General features: G+C 38.5%; 2 protein-coding genes across 3 annotated transcripts; one reads left to right on the top strand and one right to left on the bottom strand.

Moving 5' to 3' along the window:
• Positions 1-3,763: 3,763 nt before the first annotated feature.
• On the top strand, positions 3,764-5,919 carry LOC106406368. 2 transcript variants are annotated; one of them, XM_013847006.3, is made up of 5 exons: positions 3,764-4,072; positions 4,294-4,430; positions 4,712-4,779; positions 4,865-5,508; positions 5,597-5,919. In XM_013847006.3, the coding sequence occupies exons 1-4, from the start codon at positions 3,924-3,926 to the stop codon at positions 5,426-5,428; spliced, it is 918 nt and encodes a 305-aa protein (XP_013702460.1). In that variant the 5' UTR covers positions 3,764-3,923; the 3' UTR covers positions 5,429-5,508; positions 5,597-5,919. The 2 variants fall into 2 exon arrangements, with proteins under 2 accessions (XP_013702460.1, XP_013702461.1); XM_013847007.3 differs by lacking the exon at positions 3,764-4,072 and having other exon boundaries at positions 4,152-4,430.
• Positions 5,869-13,520, bottom strand: LOC106406367 (cellulose synthase-like protein E1). Its single transcript, XM_048760740.1, has 7 exons — positions 11,487-13,520; positions 10,208-10,290; positions 7,720-8,758; positions 7,533-7,649; positions 7,233-7,445; positions 6,958-7,146; positions 5,869-6,877 (listed from the first exon to the last, which is right to left on the bottom strand). The coding sequence occupies exons 3-7, from the start codon at positions 8,488-8,490 to the stop codon at positions 5,975-5,977; spliced, it is 2,193 nt and encodes a 730-aa protein (XP_048616697.1). The 5' UTR covers positions 8,491-8,758; positions 10,208-10,290; positions 11,487-13,520; the 3' UTR covers positions 5,869-5,974.
• Between the last annotated feature and the right edge of the window lie 241 nt (positions 13,521-13,761).

The following is a 13,761-nucleotide window of genomic DNA, read 5'->3' as shown; positions in this document are numbered from 1 at the left end:
TACCGAACACAAATAGTTTTAACAATTTGAATAAATGTCAAACGATTAAATCAAATAAAAAATCAGAAAATATTAAAACTGAATCTTTAATAAATACACAGGTGCGACCAACTTCAACGTAATAATAAATCAAAATGATCGTGAAATCAAACGCAATGACACAAGATATGAGCTGATTAAATGTTAAAATAAACTCGCTGACTTATTCCACTAGCAACGATTAGAAAATTAATATTAGTAACAGAAACAAATGATTGCTTGAAGTGGAATCAAAAGAACCAATGAACTTTAGCTAATCCGGTTAATCAGATATGACAGCAAGACAATTATACCTTTGACAAATAACATAAAGCAATTAAACTTTGATGCTGTTTATGACCAATGAAGAGACAAGGATGCAGCGAACCAGTATTGACTAAAAGCTAATCAGTTATCAATACGAATGAATTATGCTATCCAAGGAAGAGCCGAGACAACTATTAAATCAATAAGATCTTAACGCGATTAAAGCTAATCACCAATAAAATCACAAGACAAAGCACGGATATGCAAAAACAATTATTTTTAAAAAATAATTCAGCAGTTCCTGCAAAATAATAAAACCGTAAGCGAAGAGATAGAAAATTTCAACACTGGCATGGAGAGCTATCGGAGCCCGATCTGACGCCAACACCTTTTTAGAAATATCACTCAACCTGTTCTTATAAAAAAAACTTTTACAATAATCAGACCGGTTAGTGCAAAGCAATAAACGGATATTTTGAGTTAAGACTGATGGAACCGTATTATATAAACTACGGAGAGCTGAATATTGTAAAGAATAAAATTGATAAAAGTATACCAAAGATTAAGGAAAAGATGATACAACTGCAGAGGCGAAATATTATCTCTTTCCTTAACTCAAAATACGTCCCGTAGTGCGACGGTTTGATAACGTAATGAGTCCCAAGATACAACTGCAAAAAATCTTCTGATTCGCGTCACTCTATCAGAAGCCTGGCGAAACTAGTTTTGTGTATACTCTCAGACTCAAGGAAAATCTCAAAGAGAAAGATAAAAGAAATATGGAGGATTGTATGTTTTTTTCGGTATCTCAATAAGTTAACACAAGTGCTCCTTTTATAACTTCAAAAAAGATGAACACGTTATGTCATTTATGGAGTCGCTAACGTCATAATCCTAGCAATAAAGAAAATTTGATCTCCATGAGTAAAGATTCTAGACGTTAGCAAATTTAAGTCATAATGTTGTATTGACCAAATCAAAACCAACAATATACTTAATTGAGTTTATATTTTATATTTAACCAAATATCAAAATATTTTATGAATAAGATTTAAAATAGATTAATTGACATTAAGTCTAATTAACTTATTAAATCTAAATTCAAACCCCACATATCCAAAGTGAAATATTTGTTATATTTTATATTTAACCAAATATATAGCTTTATAAGCTTTTCATGTCATTCACTTTGGACCTTCATTTCTCATTCAAAACAACTCCGATTTTGACTAACAGACACTAACTCATAGTGTTCACGGTGACGATTACATCGTGTCCAAATTCCGGTTCTTCCGACAGACGTCTCCGTCGAAAAACCCATAAAAAAATGGTCTACACCATTTTGTCAAAAACGAGTTCCAACACTTTGTTGACACGATAATGGTAACCTATTATTCTTTTGTAGCACTGTGAGATAACAGCCATATCTGGAGTCAACGCAAGAAAGTCAAAGCAACAAATGCATGTGTCTTTGTTCACAAAGTCATGACCCAATGGGTTCTTTTACAAGATACTGGGGAACATGTCATCAGAATTTTTTTGTCTTTGTACCCATTAGAATCTTGTCTATGTTCAATGCATTCGGCCTGGAAAATTCATGATAGAGATGAAAATATATATAAATCGGTCTGTGTAAGGTCTGATGACTAGGACCCCCAAACAATGGCGAGAAATGGAGTCAACAAGACACTATTGATCTCAGCACTCTCTTTCTTGAAGAATCTTTTCAGTCTCATAATAACTATCCCAATCTTGTTTCTCTCTAAGGTTCTCCACATTACTGACGTGTTCAAAAGCAAGTCATCCAAGTCTTGTCTTCATGGTCGGGAAGAGCTTGAAAGCCAAGAAACTAAAACCAACCTAGATTATGAAGAAGAAGAAGAAGAAGAAGAAGAAGAAGAAGAAGAAGAAGAAGAAGAAGAAGGGTTGATAGAGATTACTCTGGCGAGAGAAACAACAGAAGGTTTGAGTAAAGAAGAATATTACCAAGAGATGACGATCATGGATATTTGGGAAGAACTTGAAGCGGAAGAAAATTTGATTGAGATTGATATCTCCATCCGATCCATTGTCAACAATACTAGTATTTGATTTATCACACTAGTGCGCTTTTCATTATTTCATGTACTTTAAAACAAAAAACTTATACCTGATCATAACACTATGCGTTTCATGTTTGACATTTTTTCTTACAAAAAAAGAAAGACAAAGACTCTCTTTGATAAGAAAGGGAGTATGGCTAATTAATCCTAGTGTGGTTTAACCAAAGACTCGTCTTTAAACTCTAATTGCCAAAACCGCATCGATCAAATCCGATGCTTTGTCAGTCACAGCGACCATGTTCTCTCTTCTCTCAGTCGTCTCAGGTCTTGTTCTTGGTTTGACACCAACCGTTTTCAGCTTGGTCAGAGAATAGGACCTTTAAGATGTGTGAGCTGCAAATCTCGATCGTGACAGGACCATTGTCTGACTCCAGCTGCTCCTTGAGCTTTAGGAAATCTGCAACGAGTTCCGACTTCCGAGTTCTTGAACAAGACGAAAACTACAGTTTTCGTGGGAAGTTCCAGATGAGGACGATATTCTCGTATTTAAACTTTGAGACTCGCCAGTTCTGTGCATTACTATGGCCTGTTCGTACGTGGATGATGTCACCACTTGTCCAGCTGAGATAAAGACGGTTAATAGCCCTGTTCGTTTCTTTTAACGCCGCGTCAGCGTCTAGGACCAAAAATTAACAAACAAAACGGAGATATTTAGTCGCAGCATCGTTATAAAGTTACCACCGGCTACTCTCCCAACTGATCTTGACCGTATTTTCATCGAAAACACCTGATACCGTAAATATTAGCGGCTCGATGCTGACGCTGCGTCTCAAATATTCTTATCATTTTACTCTCTGTTCTAACTTATTGCTGACCTGAAATTTTAAATCCCTTTGTATTTCCTTGCCTGCGTTTCAACAACGAAGAGGGCTAATGTACTTTTCAAGTTTCTCATTCTGGGCAATGTTGTCTGAATGATGTGCAAAGTCGAACCCAAGATGACTACATGCCTGTGCAAAGCCGCAACCTGTCACGAAAGCATCATAACCGGCTTCGTGTTTTCCTCCCGTATTCCAGTTAGAACACCTGAATGAAACAGAGAAAATAAGTTAAAAACCAGTGTTGAAGCCAAGAATAGAAGAGGAACAAACCTAACGTCGTCTACTTGGGCGTCAATCTTGACACGCTGCTGAAGAAACAAGTCAGAGCCTCGCGAAGGAACCTCGACTTGTGGATATAACGAGGAGAAGGCAGAGGATAGTGATGTACTGGACTTGTTCATCCTCTGATGCAACATTGAATTCAAGTTTTAAGAGTATTTTGGTGTCAACAATGTAAGAAAAATGGAGGCCACGAATTTGAAGAGGAGCCACAAATTTGGTGCATTAATATCAAGGATAGAATTGTGACCAACAATCAACTTCTTCTCTGAAGAAAGTAGATCAATCACTTGACGGAACCTGACTGCAGATTGTATTTTTCTTTCCGCCACTCTCTTGCGTTCATCCTTTGTTTTCCTTCTGTAGAAGAATAATATAATTTGAATTAAAGAAGGCACATCATTATATCGCCACGAAATCAATCAGCAGCCTTTACATGTGTACGCACATCATTCAGCCAGCGTCGTCTCCAAGTTCGGCCTCTTCACGTGCTGTAACGGGAAATCCGCCGCCGAGGAGAACCAGAAGCACTGGAGAGCGGCCATCGTTTGTGCCGCCGCATTTTTTTCCAACGGAGAAATGGCAGTGAGTGACACTTGTTTAGGTTTTTGCTCAGTTCCGACGATCAAAACGGTGTCGTTTAACGACTATAGAGTCTCAAAAATCTACCTATACACTTCTAGCACAGTCAGTCGTTTGTGACTAACAAAAACACTGCAAACACTCGTCTTTGAAACAGCAAGCGTCATTGCTTTTCTCATTAGTATTATTATTATTATTTAACAAAACAGCTTCTTTGTCTGCAGCCTCTCTCTCTCTCTCTCTCTCTTTCTCCTCCGGGTCGCAGTCGCAATGGGAGAAGTTGCTGTCTTTGTTGAGACTAACTTGGGAACCCGAATCGCCATGACGGTGCCTCTCGATATCACATCACCCGATTTCATGAGTATGCTCGTTTCAACTAAAGAAAAACCCTATCTTCTTCCCTCTCCTGTGATTACTCCTCAAGTTTTCTCTTTCGATTCTGTTTTCTGGAAAAAAAGATTTCTTCTTTTACCAACTTTGATTGTACTTAGTAGATCTGGAGATATATCGTTGATCACTATAACTAGTGTTGGTGTTTTGCTTTCTTTGATTGCTGTTCTGTCTGTTGTTACTCACTTGTTCCCCTACCATTTATTTGCCTGTTTTTCTCCATTTGTATAAATGTCAAGTCTGCTTTTGCAGGAAAACTTGAGGAAACACATGCAAGTTGCCTTTCCAGCTTAGGGGAGATACGAGTTCATGCTCTCATGGTAATGTAAATCTATGCAAAAATCCATTTTCTTTCACACCCATTAATCATGTGCTTTACTAACTTTTGCTTATCTCCTAGTATAGGTTCCAAGAAAGTCTCACTTGTATTACCTTGCTCAATCTGTGCCTATAAAGTACATCTTCCGGGATAACCATCCTAAGCCCTGGTTTATCCACGCAGAAGCTACACTTGTTAACAGACCACAAGACCCACGCATATCCAACTGCTTTGGTAAATCTCAAATTGGACATTGCTCCGGTTCTAATAAATCCCCTCAAGGAGGAGTAGTTGGGCTGATCCATGGTGTAAACAAGAAGACAACGAAGAGAGAGTTTGTTGGTTTTGAAACCATAGTAAGATCTTCATTGTCAACCGCAACAGCTGCTGACTTGAACTCGAAATGTTTCATACCAAAAACGCCGGAGAGGGAAACTGGAGAGACTGCGAGTAAAAAAAGTGAAACAATAAGCAATAAGCTAATTGTGGCTGCAAACAACATCAGAATGCAAGGAATGTCTAGAATGTCTTGTTCACTATCATCATCTATTTTCAGAAGCAAGAATCGGAGAAAGAGATGCATAGATGCTAAGACACTCGCTTCTCTTGCAAAGTTTATGGTCTTTGAGATACCTGATACCGAGGATTGAGTCACCAAAAGCGAGGGAGAGATACTTTGGACAAAGAAGATATGGCTACATTTCTTCAGTTTGTCACCGGAACATCAAAGGTAAACCAACTATCATCTAATTTTCACCTGAAATATTTGGTTTCTTTCTTGTTGTTGATAATCTTCATTATATCCTGCTCTATTTCAGGTTCCTTTAGAAGGTTTCAGGTTTGCTTGAACAAATCTTACCTTCAGAACCAGTGAAAACCCATCAATCCGACTTCTCTGTATATGCATGTAAGCTTCATACTTGTACATCCTCTTTAGATTTTATCCGTCCATAGGATCTTTTGGTAAATGACTGAAGAATGGAAAAAAAAAACATCGGAGAGGCTACTTTTATCTGTCATATATGTTAAGACTATTATTAGGAGTTAGGACCTTTCTTGTGTTTCTCTTTAGATTTTGTAAAGCAAAAGATCTTTAAAACAGAAGAATTTAAGTTGCAAACTTACAAACATTTATTTAGTAGTTGCAATCCATACTTGATGCACATTTGTATCAAATACATTGGTTCTATCTTTTATTAAGACAAGGCGATACAAGTGCAAGCAGACAAAGCTAAGACAAATGCTTTGACCGTCACGGTCCGTGGCATCTTCCCTTTGTCCTTCCTCAACAACATGCCCTCATATAAAGGCCAGTTTATTACCACAAGTAGTCCTGTAATCACAAACTGCATACCCATTTTCTGCACATCTCCTCCAGCCTCTCTAGAATTCATCATCAGTCTCATAACCGCTGCGGCAAAGCAGAAGAGATTGAGCATGCCGAGTGTTCCGAGGAGGAGAAACATCGGAGACTCAACTCCAAACTCCATTACCTCTTTCTCGTACCTCTCTGCAGCCTCTTCTTCAGCTACTTTCGCTGTGATCACAAACGCAGACTCTGAAACCCCAAATTTCTTCAGAATCGTGTCCATGAATCCGAAAAGGAAGGAGCTTGTTCTTCTGTAAAGCCACATCCTTTGCTCGTTCCACCATCCACGTAAAGTTCCTCCGCACCACAAGAACTCGGCTAGGCTGTAAGCATTGACTGCAAGAGTCACGTAACCAAACGGGATAAACCACGAGCTCCAGACCTTTGGAAACAGAGGAATGCCTTTGAAGAGACAGAGAGAAGTCAAAAGAGAGTAAAGAAGCACAGGTACTGAGCTTGGAGCCCAGAGGCAATAGCAACAGTAACCAAGGATCAACCCAAAACTGATCTTTCCTTGGGCATACCAAACCGGACTATACTCTGAAAGCAGAATCTGAAAGTCTCCCTCTGACCATCTCTTCTGCTGCACCAGCATCTGATGCAAATTAGTAGGCGCTACCCCAAGAAAAGCTTCCTTTTTAGGGGTCAGGTAAGCTGATTTCCATCCGCGGCATTGAATGGCTAAACCGGTAATTACATCCTCTACCGGGCAACCGTACTTCACACCCATCTGCCATGGTAACAACGTTTTTACTTGTGGTACAAGAAACAGATTGAGTAAGTGTAAAGACTTATTAATCACTGCCTTACCTCCTTTCCCCATTCAGAGCCTTTTTCGTATATGCAGCTTGCAAGAGACTTAGTCTTCTCAGCCTCTACGATTTCATCTGATTGTTCTTCCTCTCCATACTTTCTTCCACAGATAACATCTCTTCTGTGAAAGCAGCCTGTCCCAATGTATAACGGTCCACCATTTCCGTCCAATCCATTAAACTCCACCTTTGTTTTCACATCCCAAATACGCAAAGGTTAGGAGGTAGCAGCAGAATAAATAAATAATATCAAAGCATCCAGAATCTGCTTACATCAGCTATTACTCGCATCATGCTTCCGTACAAATCATTCCTCGTAAGGTTATCATAAAACTGTGGGAACTGCACGAAAGCAATCTCTTTTCCCTCTTTCTCGTCAAGTAGAATGCAGAGCGCTTCGAGTGCTGACTTTGAGTTGTTTGCGTACATATCACAGTCCAAGTTAAGTATGATTCTCCCACACGTGATCTTCGAAGACACCCTCAGCTGTCAAAGAAACAACCATATCAAATGAATCAGAGCAGCGTTGTATTGGAGAATCGTTATATGACTTGTTGAACACGAAACCATTACCAATGCGTTCATGGAACCAGCTTTGTAGTGATGATGATGCTCAGGTCTCTTCTCTCTCGATAGGTACACCAGTGTTGGTATAGCTATTGTGTTGTCTTTCCTTCCGTCTATCAAAATCTGATGAATGAAACAAATAAACTCAGACTCTGTTTCTAACAGAACATAACTAAAAAAGCTGTTTACTTACTTGAAGAATGGTTGCGTGGTTTCTTTGAGTGGCGTCTGAATCCCACTGCGAAAACCCCTCACCGTACTTGAACAACGCCTCCTCCGGTACTCGCCGCAGTTTCGTCGCCGTTTCAATCCTTGTCGCCATCTCTCTATACAGTTCAGCCACCTCCGCCGCCGCAGCGGAGTCGAGAACATTTGACTTGGAAGAAAAGTAAGCGCCAGGGGATCTCGGCTCCACGTCGAACTTCTTACAGAATGGAACCCAAGTTTTAGCAAACTCAGCTGCCTCCGCGAGAGCATAGAACGTGAGCTGAGAACCACCGTCGTCCGAGAGATACACCGCTAGTTTCTCCGGTGGGTAATCGAGAGCCATCACGGATAACACTGTGTTGACCACCATCAACGGCGGCTCTATCACCGGATCCGCCGTGCAAACGAAAACGTCGAGCCTTGGGAGATCGTCACCGTACCTCCGAGAGAGTCTATCGGTGAAGGTGGATCGCCAAACCGGATTCCAACGGAGAGACTGCACGACAAGCCAATACAAACCGAACCAGATCTCCAAAATTAGCATAACCAACCAAATTAACCGAAAGAAACCGGTTCGGTTCTCATCTTTCTCTAACGGTTCGACCACTCTGTAGAGCCAAATACAACAGATGCACCCGAAAACCGAGGCCGCAAAAAAACGAAACGCAATCAGTCCTCCGGTTCTCCTCCTGGTCGCGAAAAGCGGTTCACGGTCGCCTTCATGAGCCGAACTAAACCGGTCAGCTTCTTTTGCCATTTTTGTTTTGTTTCTTTTATGAGGATAAGAGAAACGTCTCTCTTATGGGTTGGAGTGAGAGAGCCTTAAGTAGAGATTAGAGGAGAGGCCGTAGGTGTCATTTTGGAGATAATAGTCAAAAAAGGAACGTGGATATCGAGGTCGTCGCTGACCTCATTGGAATCGTCAGCATGTATGTTTCTTCTTCACACAGATGATGACAGGTAGGCGTCAATGATCAAGATTAGACTTCTTTAAACCCAACTTGCTAGTATATGTAATGACATCTCTGAGGCGGCCGGAATAAAAGAAGAATATAAGTGCTTGATTATTGCAAATATCCATATTAGGGATTTTTATTACTTTTTTAATGTTTTTAAACACAAAAAATGAACTAAAAAAAAGGTTAAGAAAACCAAACATTTAAATGGTCCATTGCAAGGTTTTTAATTGGGTATAAGCAAACTCCATTTCCAAAATTTGGTATCTAAAAGTAGTTTCATTAGTCTTCATATTAATGTAAAACTAGTATCTCCTAGACTATATTTGCGAAATGATTTTGCCACATGTCGTTTCTACAATTAATTTCACAAAACAAATATGACATCGCTAGTGAAATTGATGACATGTCTTATAGCTTAATATGACATGGACAATTGCATTTAATGTTAATTTATATTTTTGGTAAACTTTTTAAAATATGGTAATAACTCATATATTAAATTTATTGTCAATTTATATTTTTAGAAATTTTTTTAGAATATAGGAATAACTCATAAATCATCATTAAAATAAATATATTCAAATATGACATTATAAATTTCGAAATATAATTTAATAATATATTTTTAAATTATACAATTTTATTACTAAAATTTTCAAAAATGTATACAATTTTTTTCAGAAAATTATAAAAATTTAATCGTAAAATCATTATTTTCTTATATATCTACAAATTTTATAAATATTTTTTAATTTTAATTTCTGGTAATTATGCAACTTTTACAAATTTATTTACTATATTTAATTAAAATAAATAGATAGAAAAATCTATCTAAGATTATAATTGAGAAAAAGACAAAAATAGCACTAAATCAAGTTTTTGTTCACAAACTAGCACTCAAGGTCAAAAGTCACAAAAATAGCACTTAATGTTTTATCAAAAGTCACAAACTTAGGGTTTAGAGTTAAAGGGTGGGGTTTATGATTTAGGGTTTAGGGTTTAGGGTTTAGAGTTTAGGGTTTAGGGTTTATGGTTTAGGGTTTAGAGTTTAGGGTTTAGGGTTTAGAGTTGAGAAATGAGGTTTTGGGGATAAGATTTCAAATTTTGAAAAATAAAAAATTTAAAAATTTCAAAAGATAAACTTAGAAATGTGCTATTTTGGTCATTTTAGTTTTTGAGTGCTATTTTTGTGATATAAACTTAGAAATGTGCTATTTTGGAGATTTACCCATTATAATTTCAAATATATACATGCATATTTTTAAATATAACTTTTATGTTTAATTAAATAAAATTTATATTAAAATATTGATATGAAAAAAAAATTTTACAATATTAATAAAATTTTATTTATATTTATCTGTTAAAAAATATTTTAAATTTTTTTACTGCACAGACACCTGGTTCACTTGTTAACAAAAGATTTAGACTTTTGCCAATATTATGTTCTTCAAAGGAGACCATTCAATACACAAAACATACGGCAAGAGAGGAGAAGAGAAGAAGAGTATTCACTTTTTAAAATCCGGCAATCTCTCGAGACTCCGGCCATCCCCCAGGGAATAAGAAGACCACCTCCTCAAACCCCAAGAAGTTATCTGCATTTACAAAAAGCAAACAATCAGAGATGGCACAACTACAATAAAAAACAAAACAGAGACTTGAAAAAAGATAGGACTACTAAAAGTGTGTTCCATTCTTGTGGTTATACGACAAACATAAATGGGATCATAAGGAACATGGAGATATGTAATAAAAGTTGGAGATACGTAATAAACAACGTTTTACCAAAAACAAGTTTTTTGTATGTCTTGTTGTAAATCAAGAATCAAAGATTCCAACTTTTGACAAAGTTCATCATACCTAAACCAAAAAACAAAACTCTTACATATAAACTAACACACACACGCTTGATCAAATAAAGCCCCACCATGAGACTCAAATGCCTCAAAGACAGAAACTTTTCTCCATTCTTGGTTCTCTATGTCAATGATTTTCGGACAGGATGGATTTAATTACAATATGATTTTCTCTAGTTGTTTGCCTAATCTACTAAGAACTGTTTGAACCGAAAATGGTGTGTTTGTCGGATTCATACAATAAAGAATTTAAGAAATAGATTTCTTAAATTCTTGAGGGTAAAGAGAAATCAACATAGAAATCAAATGGAAAATGAACATCAAAAAGAATTTATTGATTAAAGATTATATTACATGTATGATTACAAGTGTAAATAAATCTAAGAATCAATAAACTCTTTGTATGAAGTGTTTAATGTGTAAAATGAGAGAAGAGATCCCCTTTTCTAAGAAGGAGGTAGTTCCTTATTTATAGAAAGATATGTCTAGGGTTTCCTAGCAATATGGGTCTAGTTCAATGTCTAATGGGCCTTGAGAGGGTGTAAATCCATCCCCAACAGTAAGTCCCCCCAAGTTCGTTGAGAGAGATGGAATCGATCTCTGCGAAGTTCACGAATAGGGTTTATTAGACAATGAACTCGACACATTCATGCCTATAACGGTTTAGGTGAGTTTATTTCGAACTTGTGCTTAGTAAGAAGCGAGTTTGCTTTAAACTCGTGCTTAGCGAAAGACGAGTTTACTTGACTCGTGCTAAGACAGAGGCGAGTTTACTGAGAGCTCGTGCCTAGTGGAAGGAGAGCTTCTGTAAACTCATGCCTAGCCAAAGACGAGTTTTGTAAACTCGTGTCTAACAATAAGCGAGTCGACTGCAAACTCGTGCCTAAAAAAAAAAGCAAGTTCAATTTAAACTCGTGCCTAAAATTCATGTTTACCGAACTATTGCCGACCCGAAGTCTCGTGTTGAGATCGTGTGTGCCGAAAAAGTAGTTAGTGTGTATGCTCGTCAGGCTATGATGATGCTGAGAAATGTGTCGGCTTATGCTGCTTGTACTGCTTTCAACAAGTTCGAAGCTGAGAACCGTCTTTCGAAGCATGATGATATGACGGTGGTGAGCGCTTGTTGGCTATGTTTTTCTCTTTGGTTCTGGTTCACGAAAAGCATGATCATGATTAGATCAATATAAACCAAAAGAAATAACCAACTGTTGCATAATTAATAAGCAAGCTAGGTTGAACTTGTTTTCACTTAACGGTAGTGAGTTGCACATGATGACATGATAATCGTTAATTATTAGTATCATAGGTTACCAAAAATAAAGTGATGACATGAGTCATCTCATAAAGATTGTATGAGAATGAACTGCTCAAAATTGTTTAATAATTTATATTAATACCACAATGTTTACCGTAGCATTAATTTAAAAGTTATTAAAAATATGTGATAATTCAAGACAAGAACTTATCTTTTCGGTGGAGAAGATGGAGTGGTTGCACGTGAGGTAAGATGACGAGAATCTCAATCCCATCCTCTCCATTTTTTTTTTGTGTAAGAACAATAGAGAGGTCGCGCCTTCTTTGCATTTCGACGAGAGGTTCATATTGGTAGCGACAGGCTTGGCGAACGTTAGAGGAGAAGGTAAGGTGATGTTGACCTTCAAACTCATCATGCCAAGATCAGTGAGAGGAGATGGACAAAGCTTCGAAGTTGACGAGTTCGTGATCTTCGTTGGCAAGGTCGAGAGGCGTGATGGGATTTCCTTATCGTACCACCTCTGCCTAGTTGACAGAGTCTACGAAGGTGTCCTCACCGACCACGAGCCTGGAGGCAAATGAAACTCATCTGGAGATCATCGCTTGATGCTATCGTTTTGATTCCAGCCAGCGGTGGGGCTATAACCTCCTCCCGAAACTTGGTAATATCCTCAAAGCACGAGGCAAGGAACCGCTTGGCTGCATCAGTTAGAGGCCGCACTGCTTCGGCCATTAGGACGCTGGGGAGATCTCAACGTAGTCATCACGTTCATCACTGACATCATCAGTAACTCAAAGGTCTCAGCTTTAGTGGCTATGCAAAGGCTTGCTTTCTCTTCCTCTGCACTGGTGCCTTCTCTTCTTGTAATTGAAACTGTACACGTTTCTTTGCAGAACCCTCAAAGGTTCGCTCTTGTCTGAGATGGTGGCGAGCTTTTGCGTATCAAGCTTGTGACGAGATGGTTCTTGTGAGTTCAAGCCTCGAGCTTTGACGAGAAGAAGACGCATAGGAGATGAGAGCATCGAAGTCTTGATCCAAACCGGATGGGAGAACTTGCAAGGAGCTAACGGATCGAGCGAAGACTTGACCTTCGTCGCAAGCGCATCATAACGGTTCTGATCGTCCTTTCAACGTTTCGTACCAGAAAGTATCGGCTCCGGCGTTGTTGATCTATGTCATCGTCCCTCTCCTGTGGCCACGAGATCGAGATCCCGATGAAGCTTCCAAGGCTTTCTCTGCTCGTGTTCTTCGCTACAATCGCTTGACCTTGATCAGTCCGAGAAGAGCAATCTCAGAAGCTTCATCGAGAAAAGAGACTCAATCATCGAGATCGCCATCGCCGCTCCGAGCCATCTCCGTGAGCCGAAGGACCCGACGGTGAGCTGAGAGTCTTGGTCTCGTTGGTGGGTACATCGAAAGCGAAGCTTTCATCTTCGTTGAAGAAAGCTTCGAACTTTCACCTGTTCTCGTCAATATCTCCTCCTCCGTCGAACCAATCTCGATGAGTCTTGGTCTCGATGTTGACGAGTTCGTCACCCATGGAGACGAGATGCCGGCGAGCTCATGAGAATCTTGGGCTCTTTCGTGACCTCAACCGCCAGGTTTCGAAGAAAGCTTCCCCCTTTCTGTAGACTCGTGTCTTCCCCGATCTAGAGTCGATTTTTTTTTTTTTTTTTTTTTTTTTTTTAAATTTTGGATTTTCCAAGTTTGATATGCTACGAAGATTGTTCTCTTTGGACCCCCTCCTTCTAGCGCCAACTGTTTGAACCGAAAATGGTGTGTTTGTCGGATTCATACAATAAAGAATTTAAGAAATAGATTTCTTAAATTCTTGAGGCTAAAGAGAAATCAACATAGAAATCAAATGGAAAATGAACATCAAAAAGAATTTATTGATTAAAGATTATATTACATGTATGATTACAAGTGTAAATAAATCTAAGAATCAATAAACT

This window comes from Brassica napus, chromosome C6 (genome assembly GCF_020379485.1).
Source record: "Brassica napus cultivar Da-Ae chromosome C6, Da-Ae, whole genome shotgun sequence".
In the NCBI taxonomy this organism is placed as follows: Eukaryota; Viridiplantae; Streptophyta; class Magnoliopsida; order Brassicales; family Brassicaceae; genus Brassica; species Brassica napus.
Note: the sequence above shows the minus strand (reverse complement) of the source record. Positions and strands in the feature narration are given on the sequence as shown.